Source organism: Neopsephotus bourkii, unplaced genomic scaffold, assembly GCF_033783945.1.
Source record: "Neopsephotus bourkii isolate Nb327-2 ecotype Australia unplaced genomic scaffold, CSIRO-AGI_Nbou_v1 NB_1154, whole genome shotgun sequence".
Taxonomy (NCBI): Eukaryota; Metazoa; Chordata; class Aves; order Psittaciformes; family Psittacidae; genus Neopsephotus; species Neopsephotus bourkii.
The window spans coordinates 3,196,214-3,214,018 of NW_026901640.1; the positions used below are offsets into that span (position 1 = coordinate 3,196,214).

Consider the following 17,805-nt stretch of genomic DNA (forward strand, 5'->3'; position numbering starts at 1 on the left):
AAATGAGGCAGAAATGGAGCCCTCCACATCTCATTCTACCTCATGCTTCAAATCATTATTCATTATTACTTAGTGCAGAGCTAATACCTAGGCAAAAGAATCCCCTTTGAAATGAGATTTAGTCCCATCTCAGAGCAGCACATACCCATACAAGCTTATGGACCAACACTACCCCCAAAAGCAGCACAGAACTGCCACCTGAGAAGCCAAAAACCTACAACTGCTCCTAGAAAACACTTGCTTTTTATAGGTGAGGATAAGGAACACTGAAACAAGAGAAAAAAAAGTAATCAGAATCACACAGTAGCTTTTAGGAAGGCTTTGAAGAGCCGAGTGTCCCAGGTTCCCAAAGCATCACACATCTGAAAGACAAGTGAGATGGTTGGTACTGCCACACTCCCTGCCCATAGAGAGCCAAGAGCTCCTCTGCTGAGCAAGCCCATTCCTTTCTGAGTGTCAGAACGTGAGAACACCTCCAGCAATGGGCTGGTTTTTCAATTGCTACCTGGAAAATGAATCTGTATTCCCAGAAAGGAGAGTACAAGGCTGCCAGTGGGTGGCACAGATTGGCAAAAGGAGCCTTTACTCTCCCACTCCTCCACATATGGGAAGTGGAGTTCAGGCCACAGGGGAAGAGCACGAATGCTGGAGCAATATTCAGCACAACTGGTTACAAAAGGATTTTCTAGGAAGGCTGAGTAACCTTCCTGATCTCCCTTTCTAATTTATCAGTGGTAGAATCTGTGCTATTTCATGGACTTTCAGAAATAAGGAAACTTGGATATGGAACAGCATCCAGAAGTGCTGCTGAAAGGAAACACTGCCCAACAAGACTATGGTGCCTGGTTTCCAAATGATACTTACAGCAGGGCTGAAGGGCTGCTGCAGCTATCTCCTGATGGGACAGAGGCAAGCTTGTGTGGAGAGGGCTGCGCAGGATATGGCATTCCCTGCTGCTCTTCCTTCCTCTTTGAAACACATTTCAGCATATAGAGAATGAGGCAATGCCTTGGGACTGCGTTTTTAACTGGGGTGGAAAAACTCGAGGCACTGCAGTGAGGGAAGTCACAGACAAGGAACCAGCAACAAGAAGCACATGAAGCTACTTCCTGCCCAGGGACACCGATCCCAGTGCTGGAGAGGCTGGCATGTGCCTCCCTGAAAAGCAATTACGCAGGGAGATAGGTAGGACAGGAAAGGCCAACTCATCCACCAGATGCTTGTCCTCCTGTGGGTGCAGTGGGAGACAGGATTTCCCCATGTCAACACCAGTGCAAAATCCTACCAGTGCTGCTCATTCCATCAAGTTTCAGGTGCAAGTGCCTGCTGTCTCAACAGGCAAAGGTCTCTGTGCTTCAGCTGGCACCTCCTGCCTGGCAGCCTGGAAGAGCCCAGCAAGTATCTGACTCATGAGACATTCACATCTTAGGCAGCTTAAAACGAAAGTTGCTTCACCTCAGTTTTTCCTTCCCAAGGCATCAGAGTTCCCACCTATTGCTGCCAGTAATCCAACATCAGGAACCAGTTTAACAGCTGAAGTTTCCAGCGTTTAAAAAACACCACAGAGACTACTGGATTATCTCAATACTTAGAAAAAAGAGAGGAAATTCTAAGACAAGCCTTTCTGCAAGACTCAGTCAAGGAGCCTCAGAAAGTTCATTGCACTCCTCCCTGTTCCCCAGCCTGCCCTGCCAGCCTTGGGAGCTAGGGAGCTGGAAAATGCTTCCTTGGCCAGCTTTAGTTGACTTGCAGGCATTTTCAGCCCCAAACACACAAGGCAGTTTGTAAACTTCCTGGATTAAGAAAAAGCAAAGGAAAAGTTTTAACATGCCAGAATCAGCACAAAAAATATCACATCCTGTCCTATGAAGAGCTGTCGGCTTTGCTGGCATTCATGACAAGACTGCTGCTTCCTATCGCATTGTCCAGCAGATGCTTTTGTTTCCTTCAGCTGGCAGGCTAGGTGCAAAGCATCAGGGAGGGTGGGCTCTTAGAAGCGATTTACAGTATCCCAGACACAGCAAAAGCCCCAGGGAAATGACATCCTTTTCTGGCCTCCTCCAGTGTGTTGGGAGTGTAAAAGCAAGCCATGGTCCCACAGAACACAGCCCAGGCAGCAGAGGACCACTAAGCAAGGGGAGCGTGTACCACTAAGCTGCTACCGTATCAAAGACAACCTGCCAACTCATGATGCTGAAGATGATATGATTAGAGAAATGGGTGTAAGCATTAATTATTTCCTGTTATGCATTTACTCTTTATGCTGGATTCTAGCACCTCTGATGAATTGGTCAGAAAGGTTAGTCAGCCTTCCTAGAAAATGCTCTCATAGCCACTTGAAACACTATTGCACCCATAGGCAGCAATTTCATACTGCAAAGTTATGCCCGCTCTCTATCCCCCTTCTAATTCTGTGCACCAGAGATAAGTCACGACACAAACACGTAGGAATGAAAGCTGAGCATGGATTATCGGAGCCCAAGAAAGGAGACAGTTGCCACACACTCTGCCAGCTCGCTGCAACAGCCGGGTCACCTCACAGCAGAGCCACTCTCAATCCATCACTGTTTAATTCTGGTGGCACAGATGTTATGCTCAGGAAGGTGAAACACTGATTGCTTGGTGCCTTGGTCTGCTGGCATGTACTGTACATTAGAGGGGTTCTCAGAGGAGGAAGGTGATGCACTCTCTTGAGTGAACTCTCCATGCATCATTAAAGAAGTACGGTACCATTCACACCACTTGACATGCAGGGAAACTGAGGAAAGGACATGAAATCTCACCACATAAATTGAAGAGACAGGAATAAAAGGAGTCTTCTAAGAACAAAAATCCCACCCCTTAGGCAAGCCACCCTCTTCAACACAAAACATCTTGCTGGAAGCAATTACAACACACCAGATTTGCTTTCTTGGCAACCTGGCTTTTAAGAGCTCTAGGCTGATTAGACAAGAAACTCCTTCCCACCAAGGCTTCCAGATGAGGCAACAAGAGAGACTCAAAAGCTGTTTTCATTGCCTTGCCTTGTTCACAGGGAAAAGCACCCATCAGGTCTCTTCTGCAAGGTAAAAGCCAAGACAGCAACTGCCAGCTGGAGACCTGTGCTTCAGTGATGCAGAGGACTTTGGAGAGATTAAAACCCAAGACAGGTCAAGATAAACTTTTAACACTGCTGATTCTGCTTTCACAACAATTTCACTTTAGTCTCAATCAGAAAATGCAGCTTTAAATTAAGTTTCAGAACAATTTATTTTCCTTTACATCTGGTAACATATCTCACTCAAAGCAATTTGGACACTGCTCATACTGTGAGTGGAAGTACACCATTATAAAAAGAATTTAAAGCAAAGGCAGTTAAAGAGGTTTGTAAACAGATTTTGAAGCGGACCAGGTAACTCTCCCGGATGCAGAGCTTGATGACAGCCTCATGGTATCAAAGCACAAAGAAATCTACACCTGGAACCAAACCAAATCACCTTTCAGTGGTCACTTTTTGGCAAAGAAAGTTGACTCCAGGCTCTGTTTCTGTCTCTTTCCCCTATGCAGAAGTGTGAAGGTCTCAATGCTGGGTTTACTTTTCCTGATTGTTCAATGGAAGGGAAAACCCCCACATTATCTGATCCCTGAATAAGCACCATACACACAACCAACAACAACCTACCCTGAAATGTTTGAGTTTCATTACTCAGATTGACTTACCAAACAAACAGTCAAAGCAAAAACACAAATCAGACTTTCAGCAGATAAAGGGGGTGGGATTATGACTGGCTCTGTGTTATTCACCTGCTCACCCGTCTGAGAAGTCACACTGACTTTGCTCAGAGGTTTCCTCACCACTACGTAGAGGTAAGTCTCCTCCTTTTCCTCTAGCATAACCTGTTACTTTCAGATCAGGAAGAACCATTACTCATCCCATATCACAACCTCAAGTTTCCCAGTGTAATTCATGAAGGTTTTGATGGAATCCTTGAGTCTCTCCCTCATACAGAAGTTATAGGATGATATTCCGGGGGGGGTAGCTGACATCATGGAGAGCCGAGAACACAGTTGCTACCCTGATGCCACCCATTTGTTTGGTTTTGCAGCATAAGAGAGGACTGAAGCCTTTTTTTCTATCAGCATTAAACATCACAGTCTTGAGAGTGGCAGGTCCAGCTTTAATACACACCTGATGCAACCAGAAATGTGTGTTATTTGATGGGAGTGAACTCAAGAAAGGTAAACGTGGACACAAGAGTGAGCAGACAAGCCTCAGCAATCACATACAACACATTACCTGCATGCTTGTTGCGCCTGTGACTGATCCTGGGAGTAGACGACCCATTTCCTCGTGGCAGGAAGAGAGCCGCACCTTTCACAGTGAGGAAGCTTTCGCTGATGCTGCAAGAGGAGATGCAAACAGTGAATAAGGAAAACTCTCCGTTGTCTTTAAAAGCAACAGAACAAGAAAAGTTCAAGGTTCTTTTGCAAGGAAGTGATTTCCACTCAATTACTTTGTTGGGAAAGAACTCCCCCCCATGTAAGCACTGCAAACATTCAAAGCATAACTGAGAACAACAGGAACAGAGAAACACTGAAAAGCAGAACACACGCCTGGTGCCACTCTGCCTGCAGAGGTGGAACATGAGCAGGCAGAGGGGATTAACCTATGGCTATATTTTCGATCTGAAAGTCAAGATGAGAGCTCCACATTTCTAAAGGGCGATTCATGCAGCAAGCCCACGCACACCTCTGTAATTATGGACTCTGTTAACCCTGTGCTCTGGGGTTCAGGCACAGCTGATGCCCTCCAGAAACAAATGTCTCCCTTCAGCAGTTAGCCAAAAGAAAATCAGTGTATGTAAGGGCTTAAGAAATCAGGAAACCACTGAGTCATATGATAATTGACTCGAAAACTTACACACTGAAAGCAAAGCTGTAATGCTGTTGAATTCAGAAATCATTTACTGCCTTGAGTTTGCCCTTTCTGAAGTCACATGAGGAGAGGTTTGTGGAAAGGGACAATAGAGGTCTCAAGTTCTGGGGAACAGCTGATATTTTAAGCAGCTCTTCCAAGTAGTTTTCTTAGGAGATGCTGTGACACATGGAAAAAGCAGGACACACTCTATTAAACCATCCTGTTGCACAGTTAAAGGTTCCTGCTTTTCTCAGAATTGATAAAATAGTCATACAGGCTTTGAAGAAAGCCAGAAACAACTCTCTAGTCAACAGGATGGTTGATGAAGATGATAAGACAGGATGGGAGAGTCCCTGGCACCATGCACCCCAGCAGCTCTGTGCCTCGAGAAAGACATTGGCTTGCTCTCTTCAACTGAACAAGGGACTAGGAACTTCTTAGTTCTTTTCTCTGGTTAAATACCAGATGTGATTATATACTCCCTTCCTTTAAGGGATGAGGACTGGGAAATGATAACACTGGAGTATAAAAACCATCCATGTATTTGGAGAAAACCCGTTAAAAAAACACATGTGAATGCTAGGATATGCCAAGTCACCACCCTTCACAGCTACTTCTGCTCTGCAGCATAAGCCAAGGCTGCCTGCCTGCCTCCTACTCCAGGGACATGATTCAGTAGCTACTCAAAGGCAGGCACACACCTAAGCACGACTGAAGACATCACAGAGAAACCATATGTGACCAGAAACCAGGACACAGCATGGCATGAGCCTGGGATCACCTGGCTCCGTGGTTTGAGGTTGGTTGCTTTAGAAGTAGGCTTTGCCAAATACATTTCGATAGGTATAAGAATCGTAAGAGCTCATGTTAAAGGTGGATTTCCCCCTAACCTCAAGCACATCTGTGAGCACCTCTCCACTTTGCCTGTTGGGATATAAACCCATCAGATTCTCTGAGCTCCAACAGCAGATACGCTCAGAAGGATCTTTTTCAAGCCTGTAGCACATCCCAATGCTTTGCCTGCACAGTCATAACCTCAGCACCCCGTCACTGACGGGGTTTCTCCCAGGACTACTTCCTAAAATTAAACCAGACATCAAACACGCACTGGGTGTTTTACCAAACCTAAATGCTGAAAAAATATCACTCATCCCAAATGGAAATGGATCCGAGATCTTTACCGATGCTGGAGTTCAAACCAAACCACATTGGGTTAATTGGGCACACTGAGCACTGATGTTTCTTCAGAGCTTTCTCATGTAATGAGTTTTGACCGAGCCTTTCCAGCTTTGGTGGCAAATAGAACCTCTGAAAGCTCTCAGGTTACACAGTGTGAAGTAGGGAAACACAGCCTTATCTTGAAGCTGCTAGCTTAATACAGGTATAAAGAAAGAAAGAAATCTTTCTCCCTCACTTAGCTTGAACATATTTTGATTCAAGAACATCAAGCGATGTCCTAAAGAAAAACACTCCTGCTTTCAGACTTACCCCCCTGATGGAGTGAGGCAAAAAAGACTGTGCTTTGCCGAGCCTCACCAGGAGACAAGACAATTGATAGAGGAAGAATGAGGAGACATCCTCTCCTCCTCCTCCCCCCTTCACAATCTCACCACAGAGACACAGGAGGAGAAAGCATCCAGCAGTCACAGCCAGTTTTCACATAGTCCATTTTATCAGCAAAGGCAACACCTAGTATCAGCAATCCTTTATCCTGGGCCTGAGGTTCCTCCAGAAGGCTGAATTAGCAATTATTTTTAGCTAGAGGGCTGGGAGGGCAAAAATCTTCTCACTTCCATCACTTTCACTTACCACCAGCACTCTGCTATGAGCTATGTAGCTGGAAAGGAGACACAGGCAGAACTTAAGAAGTAAATCAGGTACATCCTTCCAGGACTCCACCTTCTGGGCCATTAACCACAAGCAATAAGCTTGCTCGTTAAAACTAGGGAAAATAAATGTAATATCCTATACAAAGGGTCAGAACAACTGAAGAACACTCTGGTAGAGCAAGGCCAGGCTGGCAGGGCAGGAGTGAGTGCAGGAGATGGTCATCAGCACCACTGAAAAGAGAGCCTGTTGGTGGAGACAACAACCTCGTCCTGCAAATACAGCTCTGGGGACACTCACTGTGCAGATGAGGGCATGGCATCGGTGCTCTTGGCATCACCTGCCACAAAATCCTAACACCAGACATACAACACTCATCAGTACCCAGCACAGCGCCCTAGCAAAGAAAGCCCCATAAGACACAAACACACAACCAAGCCCTTGCTCTGAGATTCCAGCAGTCATCTTGGGAGGAAAGGCAAGAAGTTTATAGGAAAGTCCAAACAGCTGCAATTTATAACTGACAGTGAAGTACAGACTGGTTTGTGTTGGAAGGGACCTTCAAGCTCACCCAGTTCCAATCCCTGCCATGGGCAGGGACATCTTCCACTAGAGCAGGCTGCTCCAAGCCCCTGTGTCCAACCTGTGCCAGCACCTCACCACCCTCAGAATAATGAATTTCTATCTCATAAAGAAAGAAGAGAAAACCTTCTTTTAGAAGCACAGCAAGGAAAGCAAAGAGGCACCTGAACAGCTTCTGGCAATGTTTTAGTCTAATAAACACTTAATTAAGTTACTGTGAGCCTGAGGATGACTTTTCAGCCGGCTCGACTTACTCCTTGGAGCAGCTCCTTCACAACAGGCTCTGTCCTGTCCAGCCCAGCCCTTAACTGGGTGCTGGCCAAGTAGCACAACTGACAGAGCTGGCACCATCCCTGCGAGGCTCAGCAGGAGAAGTCCTTCCACCACATCCCCCAGGGCACAGGAATGGGCACCATGGTGAGGAACAAACCTCCCCACCAGCCGTGCCCACAGCACGCACGGCAGCAACACAGGCACTGCAGGGAGATCACATCCTCCTGTCCCTTTCTCCCTCATCCTTAGAGGAAAGGGGGAGATGGAAAAGCTATGGGACAAGGGAAATGAAGGCTCCATCTGTAGCTCCCCATGACAAGAACATTACGCAGTAACCACAAAGGCTTCCAACTCCTGAGCAGAAAGCCTTCTTTCTTCCTAACGGGCATCTCTTGGGACACAGCAACCACCCAGTGCAAGCTCGGCAAACACAAGAAGCTGCCCCTCAGGACTATGCATCACAAAGAAGGGCTTTAAGTTCCCAACTCATCTTCAGGACACACCCTTGCCCTCCAGTACCCAGTTAGATCAAAGGCAAATCAAAGGATGCAGAAACACTGACTGAAAGCAGGCAAGCAAGTCAGAGAGTAAGGAATGATGCAAGTTTTTGACTAACTGGGAGCATCCAGCATTCCAAGCTCTGAAAAAGGGAGGTGTCAATGCAGACATCTGTACTACAGCGCTGGGGATCTCATCCCAGTGCACACCTCATCTGCTGCCAGCTCAGCTCTAGCGTCCTCCTTCAATCCACAGGCTGCAAAACACAAAACTGAGAAGACCAAACTTGAAGCGCTGGCAGGAGGAGCAGGCGTCAATCCTGAGCTCATCGTGAGGCTGTGGAGCGAGGGCAGCCGGGGACATGGAGCAACTCCTGCAGCACACGCCAGGACTCACCCTGCAAGAGCAGCAATTCCAGCAGCAGCTTGCTGTGGGGAAAGTTACAGGAGGGCAGGCCAAGCAGCCTGCTGCTCTCCTCGGCATCTCAAGGCTCTTCCCTCCCTGTTCCTGCTCCCCTTCCCAAACTGGCTGTTTCCCCGTGCATGGCATCACCCCTGATCCATCAGCCTCCCCCTCACTTGACCTGGCCACAGGGAAAGTCCTGGTCAATACATCACCAGCCCCAAGCAAAGGGTGCGATGGTGGCTGGGTATACAGCTGGACAACACAAGAGGGACGTGGAGCTGTTGGAGTGAGTCCAGAGGAGGCCACAGAGATGCTGCCAGGGCTGGAGCAGCTCTGCTCTGGAGCCAGGCTGGGGCAGCCTGGAGAAGGCTTCTGAAGGGGAGATCACAGCCAGAAGCTCTTCCCTGTGAGGGTGCTGAGGCGCTGGCGCAGGGTGCCCAGAGAAGCTGTGGCTGCCCCATCCCTGGCAGTGCTCAAGGCCAGGTTGGATACAGGGGCTTGGAGCAACCTGCTCCAGTGGAAGGGGTCCCTGTCCATGGCAGGGGTTGGAGCTGGATGAGCTTTAAGGTTCCTTCCAACCCAAACCAGGCTGGGATTCTTTGATTCCATGTATGTGCAGTCTGGTAGCCAAAGGTTTTCCTCCATCAAACCACCAGATGAGAGCATCACACACTTCAGCATCCCTCCCCAGGGAAGCATCTGCCTCTTACACCTTCAAAGCAGGCTGGTTTTCAATAAACAACATCCCTATGTCCTTTGCTTACTTTTTAAAGCACCTGATTTAATAACTGCCAACAGTATTCATGAACACTATAGAGGAGAGCAATGTCTGGCTTCCAGCTTAAGCCTTTGCTCCTAGGCGAGTGATGGAGCCACCTGGTTCTCTTCACACTGAGGCCAGATCTCAGGGCTGTGTAAAGCAATGTATTACTGGTCACTAACAAAACCACCAAAACCCAGTAAACAAAAAGCCACCACAACACCATGGAAATGGAAAAGGCAAGGATAACTCAGGGTTGCTCTGCACTGACAGCTGTATTAGCAGGGTCAGCTGGCAGCACTCACAGACAAGTCTAGGCTGCTCTGATATCCAAAATAGAAACAAACCCAGTGCAGAGCAAAACAAGGGCCCTGACTTACCGACAAGGGCTCTGTAACACTGTCAACAGAGGTGACAACACTGAGGGCAGGGAGAGAAAGGGGAAGTGGTTCTGCAGCAGAGGCCACCTCTCAGCGCGCAGCACTTCTGCAACTGCAGAAACAGCACCAGGAGAAAAACAAACAGAGCGTGGGAACCGCTCCCTCTCGGCTGCTTGACGCAAACCGGGCTTTCAGCAACATCTGCACTTGGGCCTTTTTCTTCTCTTTCAAAGGAACTGTCTACAGGCACTTCCTCTGCTCCAAGGTGGGGCTCGCTGGAGGGTAACTGAGCTGCAGTGACACAGAGAGGCAGCATCGCAGGAAGCTCTGCAATGGGAACTCGCTTGTAGTAACTACTGATCCCTTCTCACTGTAGCCAAGTTGTCTTCCTTTGCTCTGGTCTCCAATGTGGGCATCTGCTGAAGCTGAGCTAGAACAAGGAAAAGTCACAGTTTTGCTAGAAGGTGCCCGAAGGATGATGGGCATGAATCTCAACTCAAAAGGCACTGCTTTTACTTGCCCCAAGTGAGAAGAGAAGTTATGGTCCATTCAGAGAGGGTACAACTTGCAAAAGGGAGCAGTGATGAGCATGGTTGTGTCTGCAAGTGAAAAACAACTGCTTCAGATGCACAAAGAAACCACACTCACAGACAAAGCCTCAGAGGTGGGATTTAACCAGCCTCAGGTCATCCAACAAGGCTGTAGGGAGACACCCACTCAATACCTCACTGAGTTAATGATCTGTAAGTCAAGCCCACTACTAGGAAATCAGTGCCCTTGTGCCACCAGGATCATTTGAGTTGAGCTCCACAAACCATTTTGCAAGCTGGAGACTCAGGGCAGCCTGGATACACCAGCGAGAGCAGTGGCATCCTTTGGAGACAGCACAGAAGATAACAGCTCTGTGCTGAGCAGCCTTGCTGGCAGCAAGGGGAGCAATCACAGCTGCTGTTTGCAGCCAACGTTCTCATCCCACGCAGCTGCATCGGGTCTGTGCTGTGCCCACAACAACCACAACCACCTGCAGCATTCCTCTGCCTCCGGGTGCCCCAAGCTCTGCTTTGCGGGAGCAAGATGACCTTCGGACTCCTATCACACATATTCCATTGCGGGCAGGGCTGGGATTTATTTGTTCCAGGCACAAGAAACCAGGCTGGACTCCTGAAGAAGACATTTCTGCCACAAGTCAAGCCCACGAGGGTTTCCTGTTCCTTTCACATACCCGTGGCCTATGAATGAACCAGCTCAAAACCATACAGACCCCTAAACCAAAGACAGTGCAGGCAGACACCAGCTGCCTCCTCACCAGCCCCTGCCAGAGCCAATGCTGTGAGCTCCACGTTGCTTTGCCACCCATCCATGTGCCCATGCTGGCTCCTGACAGCTCCATACTACATTTCCCAGGGCTGCTGCTGAACTTGTGCTCATGCAGTAACACACTGACAACCCTGCGTGTGTCACCTCGCTGCTGAGCCCATCGGCATCGCCTCTGGCCAGCACTCACAGCAGCAACAGAGGAATCATCCTTATGCCAAAGCTGGGCAGCTCATGGGTGCAAGATGCACCCAGCTGTAAAACTGCTGCCACCACTGAAGCATAGGAGAGGGTGGGACACCCCACTGCAGCACCCATCACCAGGTAATCCTTCATTTCAGTGCATATGAACTTGGGCACAGACTGGTTCACCGCAGCAGTGAAGAACAGAGCTATCACACACTGAAATGCACTCATTTCCCAAAGAGCAAAAACTGCTACTGGCCACTACTGGGCTACACAGCGCTAAGGGAGTCCCAACAAGCCATATATTGGGTGGCCCAGAGTTAACCCCCACGGTGGCTTTAGGGAATCCAACTAGAGAGAAATAAGAACACTCCAAAGAGCAAACAGAGCTCTGTGTGCTTGAACTCGAGACTGAAGGTTCGCACCCGATCATTTTTACTACAGCCCGACCACAGCACTTCAAGTGCTAGAAAGGGGCAGCGAACACAATTAGGATGCTTATTAAGGAATCCAGTGCTGGGTGTTTACAGAAGAAATCTGATTCTTTGCACTTTTTAAAGCAAGAAACCCAGACCGGAAGCAAGACCGTGAAAGGAATTTGTTTTACATGATAGTCCCCAAAGGCTTCCAGGTCTCCAAGTCAAGACATTCCCAGATTAAACCCCTATGCGACATTCTTCTTGTGTTATATACTGTTTAAACATCCATGGACTTTAATGCATACCATGGGGTTCATGGAGCAGGACAGTTATACCCCAGGGAGCATTCTGCAATGTTTTACCACCACGTGCCACACTCCTACCATCGCCAACTGTCCCAAATGATCCGGCTGCTGCGGTATGAACAAAATGCTGCCACAAACATACTCTTAAAAACACTCTGAACATGAGAAAACTTCATAGGAGAATCTGATCACATCAAGGACCAGATAAACAACAACAACAAAGAGCTTTTGGATTAGTTATCTTCAGAAAGCACAGCTCCAACTGACACGCACTTATCTTGTTTTTCCTCTCGGAATTAGCACAGTCCATGCTGATCATCTTTAAACCACACAATGATCTCCTCTGCCACCAGAGTTGGAAAGCGTGGCCTTCATACACAGCACGTTTCTCTTTATACCTTAAACAAGAGCTGACACCTCCCCGGGCAGTTGATTCACAACCAGCAAGCCTGGAAGCTGCCTCCCCACTATGTTTAAGAGAGGGTATTTTCTTACTGATTTTCACTCCCATCTCCCTGCACGTGCAGGATTCATGGCTGTCAGAGCTGACCATGTTTGGCTCTTGACCACACAAGGACCCCTCTGCTTTAAATACGACTGTAACCCAAGTCACAGCAGACACACTGAGGTCACCATACTGTCCCTCCCCGCAGCAGCCAAGTGCAGGGGCACCTATATTTAGCCAAAGTATGCCCAGCACTTAAAGATGGAAGGAGATCTCCGACTTGCCTGAACCAACGCCAGCACTGGCCATCTACCCAAGATGGGGACAGTCTGAGCAGGACACCCTGGCACCCGCTCAAAGCAGGGCATCCAACACCCTCCACAGCACCCTCGGCTCCCCCAGGGACAAGCCCAATCTTGTAGGGTTGGGAAGAGCAGAGCAGCACAGCCTGGATGCAGGCAGCTCAAGGAGGACATCACTGCATCGCTTCTGTAGCTGGTTATGGTGGAGGTGGCCAGCGCTGAGCGTGGCTGTGGTCAGCAGGGGAGTAGAGGTCCTGCTGGCTTGTGAAACAGCACCATGCCAGGACTTGGCTCTGCAACCACCCTGACACCCAGAGCAGGGCATGGGATGGAGGAATGGCACTGGGGAAGCAGCCTGGCTCAGATCGCAGCCCTGTGTCCTGCCCTCAGTAAATACATTAGCAGACCCCTGTAAATAGAGCACCAAAACAAGGACCACTCTGTCTCTACACAAAGAAATTAATGCTGAATTAATAAGCCTTTTCCTCTGAGCTAAAAAGAAGCAGATGCTTGTTTACCAAAAGCATCAAAAATCATCAAGAGGCTGTTGGATTGGACTTGTAAAAAAATAGAAGGAAGTTATTTGTTCAGTATTTTAACTTCTGCAGCACTCAGCACTTTCAATTTTCTCTCACTCTTACTGCATCCTCCCCGTGCACGAGGGGTATTTGATCCCTAAATGACAGCTTCCAGCAGAAACAGTAAAATCAGTTTAGGACTGACTGTCCCTTTAGATTAGCAAAAAGGACAGTCAGCGGTAACCAGCAGTGAGAGGCGGTTTGTGAACTGTTTCAGAGAGAACAGCCACGTGCCAGGTTTCTTTCAATAGGGTTTTGATCTGAAATTGGAAGTCCCAGAGAGCTTTACCTATTGTGCTGATGCAGCCCATAAGCAGGCTATTGATCTGCTCACCCTTGCAAATACACCAGTGACTTCATTTTATGGAAGAGCAAAGCCACAATTAAGGGAATACAAACTGTTTAATGTGGCTGTAAATAGCAACTTAAACATAGCTGGAATAGTTTCTTGGAGTCTGGCCCTTTCTTCAATCCAAGGCAACACTTAGGACAGTCTTTAGCATAGGCAGGGTTAATACAAACTTCAGATTCAATGGAAAGCTGCAAACCAGAGTAGAAATACAGCATCACTTTGGGTTAACTGACCCAGCACTGCAGGGAATGGGGTAGCTCAGCCTTTGAAGACACTCTGCTCCCAGCAGATGGGTGACACACTGCTGTGTCCTGGTACAACACGGACCCCAGCAGGAGCCAAGGACAGCACTCAACATTTTGCTGGTGTAAGTGACATCAGTCTCCGGAGCCATCAGGAAAAGCTCTCCAAATCAGACCCTGAGATATAATTATGATTCATTTCAATATGCAGACTCAGCACCACTTTCCAATCCAACTCTTCCGCCTGCAGATACACCAAGTTCTTCCTGGAGACAACATCCCTTGTGACTCTGCTTTTCCTTTTGGTGCTCAGAATAGGGATCAGCTTACCAGGAGTCCTTTATTCCTGAAATTAGTTCCATTAATCACTCACCATACAGTACCTCCAACAGAAGCTGACGGGCTGTGGGATGTCTAACGGCACATGTGAAAGGCTGAAATGAAGGACAGCCCAAGAGGGGAAAGGAACTGGGATATTTCTAAGTAGCAAGTGAACTTCTTCAAGCTGCTCCTAAGAATTGCAATGTTTTTATACAGACACTTCAAATAAAAGTGGGCAAGAAGCACTGTTTGAACCATCCATTCTTCATATCTGCTCACAGAAAAAGCAGATGAAGGAAACACAGCAAGGTGCATCATCCTGAAGCATTACCCTGCAGCTTTCCAATCCTGACTCCTCAGTACAGCTGCAAATTAACATAGTCTCTTAGCACCTTAATGGGACTTTCTAAAGGAGATGTCAATGCCTAACTTCAAAATGCATACAAGGAGTTTCTAACTCTACATAAAAACCTTGCAAAGATTTGCTGACTAAGACTCAAAGTGGAAATACATTAAATAAAGTTTTATTTTACAAGAGTTTGCATTCAGAAGAGTAGAGATTCCAGATGTGTTTCTCCCTGCAAAAGTCAGGTGCTAAATTTCATCAGAATTAGCACTTTAAGCAGTTTGGCAGCCAATTTTCAGTGGTTTAACTCGGGTCTTTGTATTTCCTAAAAGCATGCAACCCCCTTTAAAAACCACATATTAAAGCAGAAAAATCAATGGAATACTAAACACTGCAGTGTATTACAGACCCGGAGAAGCCTCTACCAAGAACAGAGCGTACTTTAGGGAAAAGGCTCTTAAACAGCTTTTAAAAAGGCTCAAGAATAGATATTTGCTTAATTTCAAGCTAGAGAGCCTCTCGGAGAACATTTCATGATGTTCTTGAAGGAGCTAAGGACAAAAAAAAGCCAGTAATATTACAGCAGTGTCAAGGTTTTGCTCTGGTGACAGTGCTGGGAAACCTGGTGATGTGCCTTAGAGCAGCTTCCGGTGCCCAAAGGGGCTACAAGAAACCTGGAGAGGAGCTTTTGACAAGGGCCCTTAGGGACAGGCCAAGGGGAATGGCTTGAACCTGCCAGAGGGGAGACTGAGCTGAGCTCTTAGGCAGAAGCTCTTCCCTGTGAGGGTGCTGAGGCGCTGGCACAGGGTGCTCAGAGAAGCTGTGGCTGCCCCATCCCTGGCAGTGCTCAAGGCCAGGTTGGACACAGGGGCTTGGAGCAAGCTGCTCCAGTGGAAGGGGTCCCTGCCCGTGGCAGGGGTTAGAGCTGGAGGAGCTTTAAGGTCCCTTCCAACCTCAGCCATTCTGTGGTTCTGTGTCCTGCCCTATCCCCTTTACGTCCTGCCGAGTAGATGCTGGTTTGAAACACAGGCTCCTGTGCTTGCCCACCTAAACTGGCTTCACAATCCCCACCAGCCCTGCTCCCACACTGAACGTGTCCTCACATAGCTCTGGGATGGGTGTTTATCCTCCTGGTTAGGGAGGCACATGAATATTCCTCCGTTTGCTTTCTTACAACTTTCTCCCTATGGCAAACCAACAGGAGGGCCAGAAACAGTGCTGACAAATGGGTTGTTTTTATTTAGAGGAACTGGCTTTCCCTCTTTGCAACACAGAGGAATGCGGCTGCTCCACTCTGCATTTGTTTTGTGATTTCTCCATCCCTTCTTTAAAGCAAATAAAGGGGGGAAGAGAAAACAAACAGCCAACCTTAACAATAACAACAACAAAGGCAGTGACAAACTTCACACACCACCACACAGGCTTAAAGAAAACAAGGAGAAAACCCAGTTCTGGGCTCATTTTAATCCCGAATGGAGCTGCAGAAAGCAAGCAGAAGACAGGCTACGTTTTAGGGGGCAAAAGTAAGAGTAATGGTAGTTTTTCCCATCTGTACCTTGGCGCAACTGAGATTCCTCCTTAAATTATGTCCTAACAGAGGTACATTTATCATTTGCTTATCAAAATGAGCCTCCTCCAGTCCCACCTGGTTGGAGCCTCTCACAAAACATGGGCAATATGCCTGCAATACAGCTGCTTGTGCTTTTCCATCAGCACCGCTCGCAGAGCTGGAGGTGGTTGAGCCAAGACACAGGTAACAGCCCACTGCAAAGCATCCTGTTGGGACACCCTAAGCTGCAGGGCAGTAAGAGACTCAGATGACCAGATTCATTCCCTTCATGCTGGCAAACAAAGCACAGGGAGCCAGGAAATAGAGCACAGCTCATTATCCACAATAGCAGTGGTAAAGTCTGAGCTCAACTTATCCCAACAGGGGTCTCAACCCACCCTGGACAACACTGGACCCAGGGCTGAACTTACCCCGATTCATCTCTGCGCCTTCATGAGAGCTGTACCACAAAATCCAGATGGAACAAATCTGCACTTTTCCAGTGGGAAGCTGGAAGTTTAATAGAGTGTGAGTGAAACCCAGAGCTGTGGGGTTACTGAGATGACCAGGAGGAGAAAACCCAGGCTGGTGAGACAATATGGACCTCATTAAGCCATTGGGAGAAGTGTGTGAACAAACTAAGGACTTCACAACTAAGTGACAAAGATCATTTGTTTCAAAGCAAGGAGTAAATGGTTTCTGGCTCAGCAGCCTGTGGGTTTAACCTACTTGTAACAAAGGTGTTTTGAGGGAAAGTGTTGTTCTTAAATGGCTTACTACAAATAAACCCAGAGACCCCAAAGGGCTAAATACAACGTGGATGATGGCCAGATAAGTACTGGATAAGCAGGAAAATGCACTGAGGAGCCTGTGGCCTTAATATACCCTAGAAATACCCAAATCTGAAAAGCTGCTGATGCCAAGAAGTGCGAACCCTACAGCAGGATCTCACAGGCTGGATTTCTCCCCTTCGTCAGGTTAAAGCCATTCCCTCTTGTCCTAATACTATATTCCCCCATAAAAAGTCCCTCTCCAGATTTGTTGTAGGTATTTAGGTATTATCCTCCTCAGCCTCCCTCATCTGTGGGCTGATGTCCTTGAACCAGAAAGCTTCTCTGTCACAAAACACTTGGTTAATCCTACACAGCAATAAGGGGCTGCAGAATAACTACTGCCAACCTCCTGTTACTTCCCCAGCCATGGAATTCAAGCTTTGGCCCAGGTGCATACACAAATCAAAAGGATGCATTCTGAGTACTTCAGCACAAGCATTCAGAAGGACAGGAGTGAGTTTTACTCCATGTGCTTGTGGAAAGAGAGGCTTCAGGCAGCTGCTGTGAACCACCACGGCTGGAAGCCCCATTTGCAGATTTGCTCTGTACACATCACATCCATTACACTGGGGGGAAAAATAATTGCTGAACTAGTTTTAAGCCCATACAGGCTGATAATTTAAACGCTGTTTGTCAGAGCAATGCACAAGGGGCAGCAGCTCTTCAGAGCCTATTGCAGGATGGGACACAGAATCTTCAGCTCTCTCTGACCCCACAAACACTGGTTAGAAAGAAGCAGCATTTCAAGAGGTTTAGCCTGAAGTTGTTTAGAGAACAATGCAGCAATGTTTTAGCCAGGGGCTCCATGATAAAGGTACAAGGAAGTGCAGTCCCGCAAAAAGAAAACCCCACTTACTGGCCCCAAAAGATTCTTTTCTGCTGATAATGTCTCCCAGGACCTTCTGCTTTGTAGTCTCTAGAAAAATCCCAAGCATTTCCAGAGACAGCAACATCTGCAGAAGTTTCAAGACAACACAGACTCTACCATTCA

The 17,805-nt window shown here is 47.6% G+C and overlaps 1 protein-coding gene across 1 annotated transcript in view; it reads right to left on the minus strand.

Annotated features, from left to right (window-relative positions):
- Positions 1-17,805, minus strand: part of SSH2 (slingshot protein phosphatase 2) — an 89,577-nt gene that overhangs the window by 26,857 nt on the left and 44,915 nt on the right. The window contains 1 exon segment of the mRNA XM_061363524.1: positions 4,277-4,380. Coding sequence (XP_061219508.1) covers positions 4,277-4,380 — 104 coding nt within the window.